The sequence below is a fragment of the Macrobrachium rosenbergii genome, chromosome 43, assembly GCF_040412425.1.
Source record: "Macrobrachium rosenbergii isolate ZJJX-2024 chromosome 43, ASM4041242v1, whole genome shotgun sequence".
In the NCBI taxonomy this organism is placed as follows: domain Eukaryota; kingdom Metazoa; phylum Arthropoda; class Malacostraca; order Decapoda; family Palaemonidae; genus Macrobrachium; species Macrobrachium rosenbergii.
The window spans coordinates 53,614,125-53,631,105 of NC_089783.1; the positions used below are offsets into that span (position 1 = coordinate 53,614,125).

At 38.2% G+C, this 16,981-nt stretch overlaps 1 protein-coding gene across 1 annotated transcript in view; it reads left to right on the forward strand.

The window, feature by feature from the left end:
- LOC136828919 (CD109 antigen-like) overlaps positions 1 to 16,981 on the forward strand; it is a 197,906-nt gene that overhangs the window by 120,038 nt on the left and 60,887 nt on the right. The window contains exons 3-4 of the mRNA XM_067087252.1: positions 2,635 to 2,815; positions 15,690 to 15,849. Coding sequence (XP_066943353.1) covers positions 2,635 to 2,815; positions 15,690 to 15,849 — 341 coding nt within the window. The remainder of the gene's footprint in view (positions 1 to 2,634; positions 2,816 to 15,689; positions 15,850 to 16,981) is intronic.

The following is a 16,981-nucleotide window of genomic DNA, read 5'->3' on the forward strand; positions in this document are numbered from 1 at the left end:
TTGTCTTCGAAGGGCAAGGCGAGCGGCTTGGGACCTCTATGAAGACCAGGCCAGAAGGTTGCATGGGGTCGGCTACGGAAAACAGAGTGCCAACCACGCCTCATTAACGAATGAATATAATGAGCTCAGATGGAAGAACTTATATGAATTTAAAACTCAGTGAAAAAAATAAAAGTCAAGCGCCTAAGAATTGATTAAACTGCCTCTCGAAGGGGATGTAACAACTCATGCAAAAGAAACAATAAGGAAAAGTAAAAATGATTAAAGAAAGTGTAATAGAAAAAGAACCACAGATGAGAATTCAGCGTGAAGGAAGCGCTATGACCATCATGCAAACTTGAGGACGCGTGAATTTTGTTTAATCACGACACAGGCTACCGTAGATCTTCATTCCACAAAGGAACTTATTTAAGTGATTCTACTCTGTCCTTGAGGCAAGAAATGTAAGCATCTAGGGGCCTGAACTCTCTCTGCCTGAAGCATATTTTGCCTGTAAATCCAAGCAATTATATATGTATATGTATATATATGTGTGTGTGTGTGTGTTTGTGTGTGTGAAGGAAGAAACCACAGTTCACGAAAAGAAAAAACACACTTAGACCGGATTTAGCTCACGACCTGCCAGTTGAATAGCCTTGCTACATTGACTACTCTGCCCGAAAAATTTTTGTCTGCCCAAATCTTGGTGGGAGGGGGGCTGCAGCACCCCCAGCCCCCCCCCCTGCCTCGTACGCCTATGCAGCCACATACAAAGGATATAAATATGTTCCAGTTAATGTGATTCAGATCTATGAAACAGTCTAAAAGAGACAAAAATCTCTTCACATCACAGAGACAAACTTTTCATAGTGTCACACAAATGAAAATCATAACTTCGTGATGAACTTCCAACTTCCTGATGAACCAAATTTACATTTTCATAAGTCCCCCCTAATTGCACCCGCGCTGGGAACACACCCGGAATTCTGTCGGCTGTCGGCATGGCCATTTGGCCGGGGTTCTCCCTGTGCTTGCCCATGTTAAAACCCAAATGATTTTGGCAATCTCATTTCAACTGCGGTCTGGCTAAGAGGGCAGTATGGACATTGATGAACATTGTGCTGAAAGAGTTACACAATGAGATAGCGCAGTAAAATACGTCTATATGTGTGTGTTTGTGTGCGCATGTGTGTGTGTTTATTTGTGTGTGTGTGTGTGGCATAATCGTTGTATGACACCTTTGCAAATTGACTTGAAAAGCAAAGATTCATCTCTGATTTGTAATTATTTCCAGAAAAATATAAAATGAAAACAGAGAGAGAGAGAGAGAGAGAGAGAGAGAGAGAGAGAGAGAGAGAGAGAGAGAGAGAGAGAGAGAGAGAAAGAAAGTATTAATGTCAATAGTCGAACAAGGGAGCGCTGGATTTTCCATCATGCAATGACATCATACCTCTTACGGTTAGTCTTGCACCAGGCTGTTTGCAGACGACTGAAATCTCATCATGGCGCGAGTTGATCTCTTCTAACCGACGCCTCCAGTTTAAGAATAGAAATCTGTCATATTGCAAAAGACTATTGAAGGGCCAGGCTATGACGTCCGAGCGTAGCTTAATTCCTGTGGAGACAAGAAGAAGAAAACGTAAAGGAGAGTGGGCTTACCCAGAGCACTTTATAGACCTGGCCTTTAAAAGATGGCTGTCTTTCTTTCTCACAGTCCTCTGCTGCAACCGTTATGGACAGAGTCAACAAGTGGGCGCCAAAGGGAAATTAGACGCAGAAAGAGGGACAAATCATTGAAGGAAGTGATTGATAAATGACTGTAAGGGAATAGAAAATAAAATCGGTACACCTGAAATTCAGGAGGCTTCAACAGAGTGCAGGAACGAATTTGCTCCTCTTTTAAATATTTGGAGATCAGAAGATTCCGCAACTGCTCTGGGCAAACTCTTTAGTTGTAGCCAAGATAAAACTCTTAGCAAACTGAGAGAGATAATCATGGAAGCGTAAGGGGGAAGAGAATTCTAAAACTCGATAGCAGAGTAAAGGGGGACGAGGCAGCTCAAGATTCCGAAAATGAACTTGTAGATTCTAGGTCTAGATGCCTTTAAAACATAGTTTGCCGAGTCTGACAGATAATTACGGTCTGTTTCTTTCTACCGCAGATTCGTACTGATCTTGCACAATCGTTTTTTGTTGATGACAATCATGGGAAAAAGCGTTGAGTGTTGGTTGTGTATATTGTTGTAACCCTGTAAATAAGCTCTTTGAACTTTTAGACTAGAGTTCTGCTTTGCTTCGCTCATGCCCAAAGGAAATTAGGATTTTTTGAGAAACTTTTTTTTTTTTTGTGCTGTACGCTATTTTTAACGATATGTATATTATCGAAGCTCTGCCTATTTCCAGAATAGCATAACTCCATCATATACAATCACACAAACATGGTTTCATTTGCATACCAGAATTTACTGATGGTATGCAAACAAGAAATGTTCACGTACAACGGATAAACTACTGAAAAGCGAATTACCCTCACCATACATTCTTATTTTTTTCCCTAAATGAGAAACTTAAGTAGACTAGCATTTGACCAAGAAAAGCATATCGTGCCAAACAGATTTTGGAATTGGATATAACTGTGATTTCTTTCGTCATTAGGCGCTGGTTGGTAGTGGGCGGGCGCGAGGTTTCCCCTGACTCGGTCTATCGGCTAGCGGTGGAGGCTCTCCAGACGAGCCAGATTCTTCTCGTCAAGGCCGGGCTCGTCCACAATGGCGAACAGGTCGCATCTGGAAAAGTGCGGCTCCAGCCAGGTCAGATCTCGGAAATTCTGCTTAAGGTAGGTCGTTTGTTTTGGTCAGATTACAACAAAAACATGTTTTCTTCCCGTGTTGTTTCTTTTTCTTTTCTAGGGACGAGGAGAAGAATAGCGTAAGTGGAGTTTTGCGGTGGGCCCGAAAAACTATTGTAGTTCAACTTGATTTTGTCTAATTTAGAAAATATGACTTATCTAGCCATCAGGGCCTTGCTTTTTGTGTCGTCCCCAGGAAATACGTTTATTCAGAAGTATTTTTGTCCTTTTTTTTTTCATGTAGAATCATAGATTCCCGTTTAAAGCTTCTTAATTATTGTCCTTTAAAAGCCGTAGACTTATCACCTCTCTTTAGACTTATCTATCACCTCTCTTAAATTCCCGTTTATAGCTTCTTAATTATCCTTTAAAAGCCTTAGACTCATCTATCACACCTCTCTAATTCCTGTTTATAGCCTCTTAATTATCCTTTAAAAGCCTTGGACTTATCTATCACCCCTCTCAAATTCCCTTTTATAGCCTCTTAATTATCCTCTAAAAGTCGTAGGCTTATCTATCACCTATCTCCAATTCCCGTTTATAGCCTCTTAATTATCCTTTAAAAGCCTTAGACTTATCTATCACCCATCTCCAATTACCGTTTATAGCTTCGTAATTATCCATTAAAAACCTTTGACTTATCTATCACCCTTCTCCAATTACCGTTTATAGCTTCTTAATTATCCTCTAAAAGCCGTAGACTTATCTATCACCCATCTCAAATTCCCGTTTATAGCCTCTTAATTATCCTTTAAAAGCCTTAGACTTATCTATCACCCATCTCCAATTACCGTTTATAGCTTCGTAATTATCCATTAAAAACCTTTGACTTATCTATCACCCTTCTCCAATTACCGTTTATAGCTTCTTAATTATCCTCTAAAAGCCGTAGACTTATCTATCACCCATCTCAAATTCCCATTTATAGCTTCTTAATTATCCTTTAAAAGCCTTAGACTTATCTATCACCCATCTCAAATTCCCATTTATAGCTTCTTAATTATCCTTTAAAAGCCTTAGACTTATCTATCACCCCTCTCAAATTCCCATTTATAGCTTCTTAATTATCCTCTAAAAGCCTTAGACTTATCTATCACCACTCTCAAATTCCCGTTTATAGCCTCTTAATTATCCTCTAAAAGCCTTAGACTTATCTATCACCCACTCTCAAATTCACGTTTATAGCTTCTTAATTATCCTCTAAAAGCCGTAGACTTATCTATCACCCCTCCCATATTCCCGTTTATAGCTTCTTAATTATCCTCTAAAACCCTTAGACTTATCTATCACCCCTCCCAAATTCCCATTTATAGCTTATTAATTATCCTTTAAAAGCCTTAGACTTATCTATCACCACTCTCAAATTCCATAGCTTCTTAATTATCCTTTAAAAGCCTTAGACTTATCTATCACCACTCTCAAATTCCCATTTATAGCTTCTTAATTATCCTTTAAAAGCCTTAGACTTATCTAGCACCACTCTCAAATTCACGTTTATAGCTTCTTAATTATCCTCTAAAAGCCGCAGACTTATCTATCAGCCCTCCCATATTCCCGTTTATAGCTTCTTAATTATCCTCTAAAACCCTTAGACTTATCTATCACCCCTCCCAAATTCCCATTTATAGCTTCTTAGTTATCCTCTAAAAGCCGTAGACTTATCTATCACCCCTCTCAAATTCCCGTTTATAGCTTCTTAATTATCCTTTAAAAACCTTAGACCTATCTATCACCCCTTTCCAATTCCCGTTTATAGCCTGTTAATTATCCTTTAAAAACCTTAGACTTATCTATCACCCCTCTCAAATTCCCGTTTATAGCCTGTTAATTATCCTTTAAAAACCTTAGACTTATCGATCACCCCTTTCAAATTCCCGTTTATAGCTTCTTAATTATCCTTTAAAAGCCTTAGACTTATCTATCACCCCTCTCCAGTTCCCGTTTGTAGCTTCTTAATTATCCGTTAAAAGCCTTAGACTCATCTATCACCCCTCTCAGTTGTCTGGCCGTGATGAGCCCTCTTTTTCTGTTTTTAAGAAGACTGATTTTGCTTCAGTAATTTCAGTTGCAAAGGAGATTGCATATTGCCTGGTAAGAAAACAAATTCGCCTCGTTTATATTAAATAGTAGAATTAGCCTGACTGTCTAGGTGTACCGCCCTTTGAAAACATAAGGGATTCTCTTAGTTTTAAACAGAACACCAACTAACAAAGAATTCAGAGAACAAGGGGAAGAAGAAAAAGTATCAAAAAGTATTGCAATGGTTAATCAAGTTACTAAATAGAAAAACTACGCCCGGGGGACAATCCAATATCCATCGTAAATTTAACTGAAGACAAGGACACGAAGAGCACGACTGAGTTATTATCAGTGTGAAGTCAGGCTTGGCTTGGATGAATATTATCTGACGGATGCGATCGGAATTTTAAGAGCAAATTTGTTAGTGGAAATTTTACCGCACTTTTATCGCAGATTCGTACTGATCTTGCACAATCGTTTTTTGTTGATGACAGTCATAGGAAAAAGCTGACATTTCTTTCTGTCTTTAAATCTTCAGCCAGAAACCCTCACGTACAGAGTCTACAGATTATAAACCCAAGAGGGCTCCAGAAGGAAATTAGTCTGCTGAGACGGACAAGTTATGGGAAAAGGTTATCAATAAATGAGGGAATGGAGGATGAAACCGGTACATTTGAATTCAGGAAATGTCAGCATAAAGCAGAAATGAATGCGCTCCTCGCTTAAACATTTGGAGATGAGATGATTCCGCAACTGCACTAGGAGAAACTACTCCACATTTTAGTTGTAGCCAAAATAAAACCCCTGGCAAACTGAGTAGTATTAAACCTGGCACTAGAAAAAGACACACTGTTTGCTGCAGCAGCCTGCCTTGTGCTACGACCAACAAGAGCTAGGTCGGGTAAGAGCAGGGAGATTATTGGATTTGTACCATGGCTAGCATTAACTTTAATCACATGCCGTCACGCTTCTATTACTCGGAAATTAGACGTGCATTAGATTGCATTGTAGTATCATGTTAGTAAATCTAGGTAATTGGTTTCCTCCTCTCGTCTATCACAGCCTGACAATACCTGCTGTACTTGAGGGCTTTTGTGTGGGTGAAAAAGTTGGCCATTGTTGTTCTCCTGTTGGCTTCATCTCGTATTGTATTTAGAAAAATGTTCGGTAATGTCATTGCGAAAACGTACATATAAAGAAGGAAAATTAGTTATTTACCTAAAACTAAGTCAAGCCTAAAATATTTTATTCGAAATTTGGCTTGTGACGGCGAATGTGCAGGTCTCGGCGAAGTGTCTTAGGTACAAGATGTAAAAAGTCACAAAATTTCTCCGCGTTGATATTTTTCCTTACCTCGACAAGGACATTATAAGGCGCCTGCAGAGCTGTCACGAAGTGAGTGTTCAGAGAAAATCAATAATTTTTTTGCTGATTTTATTTTCCATTTTTAAAGAAGTCTCACCTCTGAACATGTGACTATTTCTTCCTCATCATGGTTTTATGGTCTCATCAGAATCAGACACTTGTTTCATTTATTGGTCATTTTTCGAAGCACATTTTATTGCTGTCGGAATTGCCTGAGTCGTGAGAATGCTGAATGTCAAAACTCTGGAGACATCGCTCCCGCCATTATTGTGTTCTGCCTTCTCGTGCAGAAACTCGCGTGCGTACAAGCGTAGAAGAGCATTCACGCATGCGTGCACGCACCGCGCTTGTACACTGTCTGTCAAAAGAGAAATCTAGGCTGAATAGGTGTCACCCAAGCCAGTTTTCCGGGAGCTTTCAAGCACCTCTCGCCATGTTTTTTAACCAGACGGCCAGCAGTACTTGGGGCCAAAACCGAAGTTGCGCGTGTCCGTAATCTTGTGACATCAGCCTGATGAATACCCAGCGCTGAAACGTACTCTAAGATAGGAAAGAAATATCTTTCGCTAAGTAATAGGAACAAAGTACGAGAAGACGACAGAAACCTTCGCGCCAAAATCACACGGGAGAACAGTAGCAAAGTATTGCTCGCGAAGGAACGAACAGCCATTTCGGGAAATTACGGTTCAGTTGGATCCGAGGCCTCATTATCGAGAGGCGCCACCGGAAGGCAGGAATGACTGTCATTCAACCAAGGTCAATGATTATGCGGTCTCATGCAACGAGGAATCTGCTGTGTGTGCGTGAACTGCCTCTGTTCTCATTCGTGGGCGTTCTGGTCCATACGCTTTTTGGCCCCGTTGAGAGGTAGGTGCCGTAGGCATTACGTAAGGGTCTTTGGAAGGGCCCCCAGCTGCAACCCCTTTCGTTCCTTTTACTGTACCTGCGTTCATATTCTCTTTCTTCCGTCTTACTGTCCACCTTCTCCTAACAATTGATTCATAGTGCAACTGCGAGGTTTTCCTCCTGTTACACCTTTCAAACTTTATCACTCAATTTCCGTTTCAGCGCTGAATGACCTCAAAGATGCCAGGCGCTTGGCGCTTGGCCTAAAAATTACTGTACATACTCCATACGCCTTTTGGGTTGTGTATGGGTCTATTCACATTTTAAGGAAGACTGATAGTTACAGTATTGTTCAGAATTACAACACGACACGTATTTATCGTGTTCATGAAGAGATCCGGCAGTGGTTAAAACGAGAAATATGAATAGATCTCAATTTCTCTGGGAATGCCATTTCTTTATAGAACTGTTAAGGAAGTCGAGTTAATTATATAAATTATGTTTTTTTTATCAACGCAGTAGTGAGATTACGCAATAATAACTTATTTTCCTCGTCCACACGTATGCATATATGCACCGAAAAATCAAGCATACATGCAAATTATATATATATATATATATTATATATATATATATATATATATATATATATATATAATTTATATATATATATATATATAATTTATATATATATATATATATATATATATAATTTATATATATATATATAATATATATACATACAGTATACATACACCGTATATATTGATAGAAGGTCCAGCCAAGAATACAATTAGATTGGTATTTTACACAGTTTATTCCGACGTTTCGCAAATCTTATATTTACATCTTCCGTGACTTCCTACAAAAAGATAACATATGGATAAGAAAAATTGACAAAACAGTATTACAAGCCACAATTATAAAAAAAACAAACAAGAGAATGAAAATGCATAAAAAACTTACAAAAAGATTCACAAAAGACGTAAAATAAACAGAGTACGGGTCAAAGTATAAAAAAATGATGAATAATTATATATACAGAAAAGCACTATTCACCAACAAAACGAACTAACCTGCTGGTGCAGAGTTTGGAAGAGAACTGGAAATGACTACAAAGGAAGTTGAGAGAGAAAAAAATTAAAACTTCAAGGTAAAAACAACCGCAGGAGGACTGTGTATTTTGAGTGCCTCCAGTATCAGTAAATCAGTTTGATTTTTTGCTTTGGACAATAATAGTCAGGTTTTCAATTTGGCATGAGTGTGTATATATGTATATATATATATATATATATATATATATATATATATATATATATATATATATATATATATATATATATATATATATATATTTTATATATATATATATGTATATATATATATATATATATGTGTGTGTGTGTGTGTGTGTGTGTGTATGTATGTATAACTGAATCACGAAAATATGGAACGTGATGAATACTTTACATAATTAAAGACAAAATCTACAGAGGAAAGAGAAACACTGGAGTGATGGGAGGCCTTTCGACTGTCGTCCTTTAATTAGCAGACTACTAAGTAAAGGACGACAGTCAAAGGCCTCTCAGCACTCCATTGTTTCTCTTTCCTTCATGGATTTTGTCTTTATTTTATATATATATATATATATATATATATATATATATATATATATATATATATATATATATATATATATATTTGTATATATACTGTGTGGGTTTGTACATACATAGAAAAAGAGAGAAAGCTGTGAAGTCCCACAAACGTCAGTTAAGAAGGCTACAACAATGAGAAAGAATGTCTTTATGATTCTTTCAATCGTGTTGTCAAAGCAGTAAAAAAAAAAGTATGTCGGAGTGAATGCACTGCACTCGAAAACAGACACTCTAACGAGTTTGCTTTCTCTCTCTCTCTCTCTCTCTCTCTCTCTCTCTCTCTCTCTCTCTCTCTCTCTCTCTCTCTCTCTCTTATGGTTGTATCAAAATTGAATTTTGCTTTGTTATATTTAGAAGATGGATATTTCTCTGAAGATATGGGAAAAAGTAAACATTTTCAGTTGCACTAAGTGAAAATCAATCTTCTTCGGCCGCCAAATTTTTATATTCAAAGCTGTGTCAAGATGTGACACACACACACATATATATATATGTGTACATACATACATACATACATACATACATACATACATACATACATAAATACGTACATACAATCATACATATAAATTCGATCAAATGGATGAAGACAGAAATACGAGAGCTTTACCTGTTAAATGATAATTCCCGAAGGAACTTCACTGAGACCATACACAAACATTTTGGAGCCATAAATATGAAACTCATTCTCAGGAATCCTAAAACCACCGGATCACTCTTCAAGTTAAAGATCGGCTCTGCCCTTTGATGAGTGAGGCATCGTTTATGAATAAACTTGTCCCAGATGTAATCTGGGAAAACATATAGGATCTACCCGGAGTCTTCTCAGGGTCAGGGCCGATTCACATCAGGGCGTTAGCTAAAATAATCTGCTTGTAAGCTATCTAACCAGGAAACTTCTGATATAAGGAATCTCATTATCAAAACTGAAACTCCTACGAGACAGGAAGATTTTTTAAAATAATTGGCCAAACAAAGGAACTCAACGAACTACTGATTCTGAAAACCTTAAACATCAGATTAGGAGGTCCGGCTCTGAACGACCATTCCTCTGCCGTCCCGTTGTTTTTAGCCGAAATTTCTGTCATTCTTTGTGTCTCGTGATGTTTTTTACTCTTGGTGTGTTTTTCTCTTTGATGCTGAAATGTTGGTCGTGCGTTGCTAATGTTTTCAAATGTTTTTTTCATGAGTGCATATCTGTTCGTTTTCGTTTTATGTGTACCGGTATCTTGTCTATAATTTTGTGGAAATGTTTTGATTTTATTTTCATTATTTGTAATTTTTTGGACTTGAAATATCAAGATTTTAATCAAGTGTGCTTTTATGTTAAGTCTGAGATGTGGTTTTACCGTTGAATTGTGATTGTATTTTTGGCTGTTGGATATAATCAGGATAAAACCTGTGTTTTAATTTGTAGAATATCCCTAAGAGGTGACGATATACTTAGGAATAAAGCATATTGTGATTCATATGATCATATGGATATATATTATATATATATATATATATATATATATATATATATATATATATATATATATATATATATATATATATATATATATATATATATATATATATATGGGCGTTCATCCTCCAGTTTCTTATCTAGGACGGACTTTGGAATGAAGTTGCTAGCCCCATACCACTGTCCCCAAGGATTGGCTTGAAAATTAATGTTAACCTTCGCTGGGTCCAATTGTGAATGAGCCCGAGAGCAGTACAGGGGCAGCTTGTAATTCTTTGACGTTGAAAAGAAAACAGGTCTAGTGTGGGGCCCACCCACAACTTGAACAGTCTGTTCGCTACTGGTACAGATCTATGAGAGGTCTCCAACCCCCTGATGCCTTCTCTACCAGGAAAAGGCAGCTGCAAAACGCTGATGACTTTTCTTTTTTTATTTCTACCAACCCCTTGTCTAGCGTGCCATGAATTTCTTGTTGAAGGGCCCGCTGCTTGGGGGAGTCTTTTCAGTTACTTGAGAGGTATTGGTGTCAAGAGTGGTTTCTGCTGGAAGGGTCCTGGTAGTCTGTACTGTCCATTTCTCTGCATTGGCTTTCCTCCACTCTTTCCACTTGTTCCTCAGACAGCCCTCCACCCTGGTCTGCTGAAGTGGATAAGGGGAAAATGTACTGATCTACTGGCTCCCCTTGTGCCCATAGCATTGTGTTTGCCAGACCTAGGGGGGAACAGTATTGTTGCCTTTCTTCATCCCATAGTCTACCTCTGGAAGATTGGGAGCTTTGACGAAACCTTCGTGCCACAAAGGTTGTCCTGTAGATCTAGATTGTCTACCCCTGTTATTGGAACTGAAAGACTGTCTTCTAGGTGCTGGTCTAATGGGGAGCGATGGCAAAAAGTATCTAGCATCCTCCCTCTTGTCTGCAATTGCCTGATCTAGATGTTCTTTGAGAAAATACTCAGACAAATGGTTATAGCATTCAGTAACAAAACTCTTTAAAACAATGTACTCGGCTTGGATGACCTTTTCATTACAAAGGCCAAGCCATTGACTCTTTGACTGAAATGACAACGCGACGGCGTCCTTCTGCATCAGTGTGAGAACTGGTGATGACCTGAGGGCTGATGCGCTACCCTCCCTCCCCACTTTAAGAAGGAAAGTGTGTCAAGTATCAAGAAAACGTATTCAAGAGAGAATGTGCCCAGTAGCCTAAGTGTAAAGGGTGTGTTTCAAGTTTATTATGCATGTATTTTTATTTATTTATTTTTAATGATTGTTTTATTTTATTTTATCTGTAATTTGGGGCCCTAGGCAACCGCCTTGTGGCCTATGCGCAGAGCTGGCCCTGGGTAAAACAAAACTTTCCACCAAAACATCAGAAAAGGAGAGGACAAGTGGAAAAAGCTAAGGTCTCACAAAACATAAAGTGAATTGAAAATACGCAGAACGTATAATTAGCACGTCTTATCGCCACGACGGCTAAGGAACAATTGGAGTCACAGGGTCCTGGATTATGAGAGGCCTTCAGTAGCTAGTGGTATTCTTCAAAGCGAGTCTATTCATAGCTATCATGCGCATGCGCCCCTAATGATATCCTCTCATACGATGTTGTGGGTTTGTATGTTAGGGAAAGTACAAATTTCTTTTTAATTTGTTATGTCCTTAGGTGATGGAATTGGAGAGTTGGCTAAAGAATTGAGTAGCCCAACGATTTAAGGTACAGCGCAATAGCCTGTAAAAGTATTTTTTTTAGTTTAATGAGCTGTTTTGCATTAGCATCAGATCTCTTTAAACGTCCGCTTGTTTGGAATGCAAGTGGTGGCATCTTACAAGCTCAATTTATTAGAAAAAGCTTATTTTGGGTGAATATTTCCTATTTTTGAACGTATTTGCCAGTCGGTAAATTTAGCACTAAGGACTCCATCAACTCCAAAGTCAAGTAAAAGTACCCTGTATACCATATTTTTATCCAAAACTTGTTTTGGGTAATTTAGGATTAAATAAGAGGAAAATGTGTGGCGGAATTATTTGATTTATGTGATAAATGATATAAATTAAAATACATCTGTATGTAAATATTGGCGTGTTTATATACATCAATACAAACGAGCATATTTTGTGCAGTTATCTGGTCAAAGATCAAAATCTGTATGTTTTGCCTAAATATCAGACTTGGGAGTAAAATGAATGATTACATAGGTGAATTCTTTTACTTGAGAGTAAAATAAATTAATACATAGAGGAATTCTTTGACTTGAGAGTAAAATGAATTAATACGTAGAGGAATTCTTTGACTTGAGAGTAAAATGAATGAATACATAGAGGAGTTCTTTGACTTGAGAGTAAAATTAATTATTACATAGTGGGATTCTTTGACTTGCAAGTAAAATGAATGATTGCATAGGGGAATTCTTTGACTTGAGAGTAAAATTAATGAATACACGGGGGAATTCTTTGACTTGAGAGTAAAATGAATGAATACATAGAGGAATTCTTTGACTTGAGAGTAAAATGAAATGTATTCAGTACTTGTATAGTGTAAGAGTCCAATGTCTTGAAGTCATGTGAGTAATTTTATCCTTAGATCACTTCAAGACATTGGACTCTTACATTAAACAAGTACTGAATACATTTCATTTTACTCTCAAGTCAAAGAAATTATTAAATTTTAAAGTTAAATGTCAAAATAGTTTTAGTAAATATTCATTCTGCGACTTCAGTGACCAAATACTTTGAGTAGAGATTTGAATTTAGAGTTCAATTTCTGGATGTTCAGAGGAATTATTGGTCCCAAAAGTAAAATTACTGAAAAAGGTGCGGGAGCTATTCCTTGATTTATGAGTGAGAATGCTGTGAAAAAATGTTTTAAGGAAGTCTGAGATGAGAGAGAAAAATTCTAAAAATGTTATGAGTTATAGATCGACTTGAGAGTAGATTGACCATTTATTCTTAGACTTGGAAGCAAGACGATTTGACCGTCATTTGATACAATAAAAGGACAGTTGAAAAAGAACAGATATGTTCAGGTAAAACGAATGAAATCCCAGCCGATTGGAAAGATTAAGCAAATCAGTTATTGTTGATGCTAAAAATGTTATGAGTTAAGATTGAGCTGACCAATTAGCTGGAAAACAGACCGTCTTTGACTAAAAGGACAGTTGAAAAAGAACAGATATGTTCAGGTAAAACGAATGAAATCAGTTGGAAAGATAAATTGTGAGCGAAAGTTAAGTTAATCTACTGTCCTTCAGTATAAAAGAACCCTTGAGATAGGAGAAGACAAAACAACAGCGTCCTCAGTGCAAACGAAAAGAGAGAAAAACTCTCAAGGAAGGTCGCCCAAGCACCTGTAGCCGCCAATCTCTCGCCGATTCTGCGAGATGACGTCACCGCAGAGGTAATGAAAGTTGCCTTCATGACCTTCAACTTTCAAAAGCCAGAGGGAAGGGGGGAAAAAGCTGTACACGAATGTGACACTAACACAGTTACCCATTTGTGGACGAAATCGGGATTCCCCATTTCCTTCAAATAGGCATGAATCGTGGGCATGCTTATAGATGGCGCCCAGAACGTTTAAGGGATAATTATTTGCGTCCTTTGCTTCATAGTTACTCGTATACAGAGCATAAACACACACAGATATATGTATATATACATATACATATATATACATATATATATATATATATATATATATATATATATATATATATATATATATATATATATATATATATATATATATATATCGACCTCAGAGTCAACCAAATTGGGTGCAGTGTCTTAGTGGTGCAACGCTCAACTCACGTTTGCTAACACCGTGGATCACTCCCGACCTACTGCTTACTGGTCCACTCAGCTAAAACAGGATACACATTTCTGCTGAGGTCAAGGAAATGGGTGTGGAGGTAGCAACCTCATCCCTAAATATTCAATGAGAAACCACAAACCTGGAACCCTTCTGGCACCCTCACATACATAGGGTAGGAGGCATGGTCAAATGGTCAAATATATATATATATATATATATATATATATATATATATATATATATATATATATATATATGTGTGTGTGTGTGTGTGTGTGTGTGTGTGTGTGTCGTGTTTGAACCAAACCCCAATAAAAAGATTTAGCATTCTAAAAATAATGAGTCATAGGAGCAATAAGGAACAAGTCCCCACAAGACTTTTCAAAGAACTTTTTCAAAATATATCTGTCTCTAGTTATGATTCGCCTCATAGCGCCATTTTATTCATTCAGATTTCTCTGCTAATATCCATCTTTCTGAAAGCCAGTCGGTCACATTTCTATGTGTCATTTGGTCCGCATCACTTCACATTATATGGTCAAGCGACGACCAGCGTTGCCGCCATAGCACCTGCGTTGTCATCAGACAACCTTCTGAGGGTCTGGAGACAACAGAAATCAGCTTTACGATTCTAGCCTTTGCTCCCAAGCAGCCTGAGTCAACTAGTTTTCTAAATATTGGTCACAGTTTGACTTTTAAATAGCTCTAACATCACCTCACTGCCGAGGCAAATGTAAAAGACCGTCACTGGACACTGGGAAAACCAGCGCTTGAGAGCTCAATGATTTGCATTGAACTACACCAAACTTTAAAACTCGACTTGCTTGCTTGCTTGTGCGAAGTCGCGCGTCGAAAACTTCATGAGTCACACTCATAAACCTTGGGTCACTCTGAAAGTCCGCGCTGAATTCTACAACTTTATTTGGGGGCAGCTTTTTCGTGGCGTCGTATATTCACCCATGAAAACCTCCCACAGGCGCCAGGGTTTGTATTTGCCACCATTTTGTGACGACGTCATGACATCATAACGATGACGTAGCGATTCTGAACCAGTTGTTACAAAATACGAAAGTCCTTTTCCCAGCTTGGTCCATCACATTTCCGGAAGTTAGTGAATCACTCTCTGCTTTTTCGGCAGCGTGGTTTTTTGAGGCGTCCCAGGAGTCTTACCAAACGCTGAATCAGGCAAATTTTACAGGAAACATTTCGACAGAGCGTTCTGAAAAGGCTTTGATTTCGACTGACGGATGATTAAGTCGTTACTAGTCCATTCGGGGACCCTTTTGAAGTCTTTGGGTACGATTGGACGTATTTACTCCCGTAGATATGACAAGAGTCATCCAAAAAGCGAATTGCGTCAGGCGTGTTTTTAGTTTTAGTACAATATATGTGTAATTGAAATTCATTTAGTTTGTATAAGAGATTGTACAAAATCTACTGTATTTAATTTTGTAATTTGGACCAAATACTCTTTTGTAAAATTCATATTATTTTGTATTGTGGTCAATAAAAATATCTATCTATCTATCTATCTATCTATCTATCTATCTATCTATATCTATCTATCTATCTATCTATCTACAATTTCGCACTAACGAGGAATTCTTGGAAAAGATCGAAAGAATTAATAAATCTTGAGCAAAACAGAGAAGCTAGGACAGGGAATTATGGTTGCTTAAATTATACCTTTTTATTGATCAGGTACCGGATACCAGCGTGGATGGGCTCTGGCAACTTCGGGTCGAGGGGCACGAGGGTATCGGGAAGATCTTTCAGAAGGTTGCAGCCCTCAACTTCTACCCGAAATTCCTGACCATTCTCATCCAGCCGTCGAGGCCCGTGTACAATTCAGGGCAAACAGGTAACAGTCTATTCTCTCTCTCTCTCTCTCTCTCTCTCTCTCTCTCTTTTACTATGGTTTATTTCTCTCTTTCTCTCTCTCTCTCTCTCTCTTACTTTGGTTTATTTCTCTCTCTCTCCCTCTCTCTCTAAATCTGGTTCATCTCTCTCTCTCTCTCTCTCTCTCTCTCTCTCTCTCTCTCTCTCTCTCTTTTTTACTCTGGTTTATTTCTCTCTCTCTCTCTCTCTCTCTCTCTCTCTCTCTCTCTCTCTCTCTCTCTCTCTCTCTCTCTCTTTTACTCTGGTTTATTTCTCTCTCTCTCTCTCTCTCTCTCTCTCTCTCTCTCTCTCTCTCTCTCTCTCTTACTTTGGTTTATTTCTCTCTCTCTCCTCTCTCTCTAAATCTGGTTCATCTCTCTCTCTCTCTCTCTCTCTCTCTCTCTCTCTCTCTCTCTCTCTTACTTTGGTTTATTTCTCTCTCTCTCTCTCTCTCTAAATCTGGTTCATCTCTCTCTCTCTCTCTCTCTCTCTCTCTCTCTCTCTCTCTCTCTCTCTCTTTTACTCTGGTTTATTTCTCTCTCTCTCTCTCTCTCTCTCTCTCTCTCTCTCTCTCTCTCTCTCTCTCTCTCTCTCTTTTACTCTGGTTTATTTCTCTCTCTCTCTCTCTCTCTCTCTCTCTCTCTCTCTCTCTCTCTCTCTCTCTCTCTCTCTCTCTCTCTTACTTTGGTTTATTTCTCTCTCTCTCCCTCTCTCTCTAAATCTGGTTCATCTCTCTCTCTCTCTCTCTCTCTCTCTCTCTCTCTCTCTCTCTCTCTCTCTCTCTCTCTTTACTCTGGTTTATTTCTCTCTCTCTCTCTCTCTCTCTCTCTCTCTCTCTCTCTCTCTCTCTCTCTCTCTCTTACTTTGGTTTATTTCTCTCTCTCTCCCCTCTCTCTCTAACTCTGGTTCATCTCTCTCTCTCTCTCTCTCTCTCTCTCTCTCTCTCTCTCTCTCTCTCTCTCTCTCTAATTCTTATCTGTCTTTACCAGGGAAGTATTTCTCAGTGTACGTGTGTGGTCCTATTCTCTTGCCTAATAGTTTTTTTTTCAGGTATCTCTTCCTAATATTCATATCTCATTTTTTTGCCTCTTTTTTTTCTAGTATAGTGTATAGTA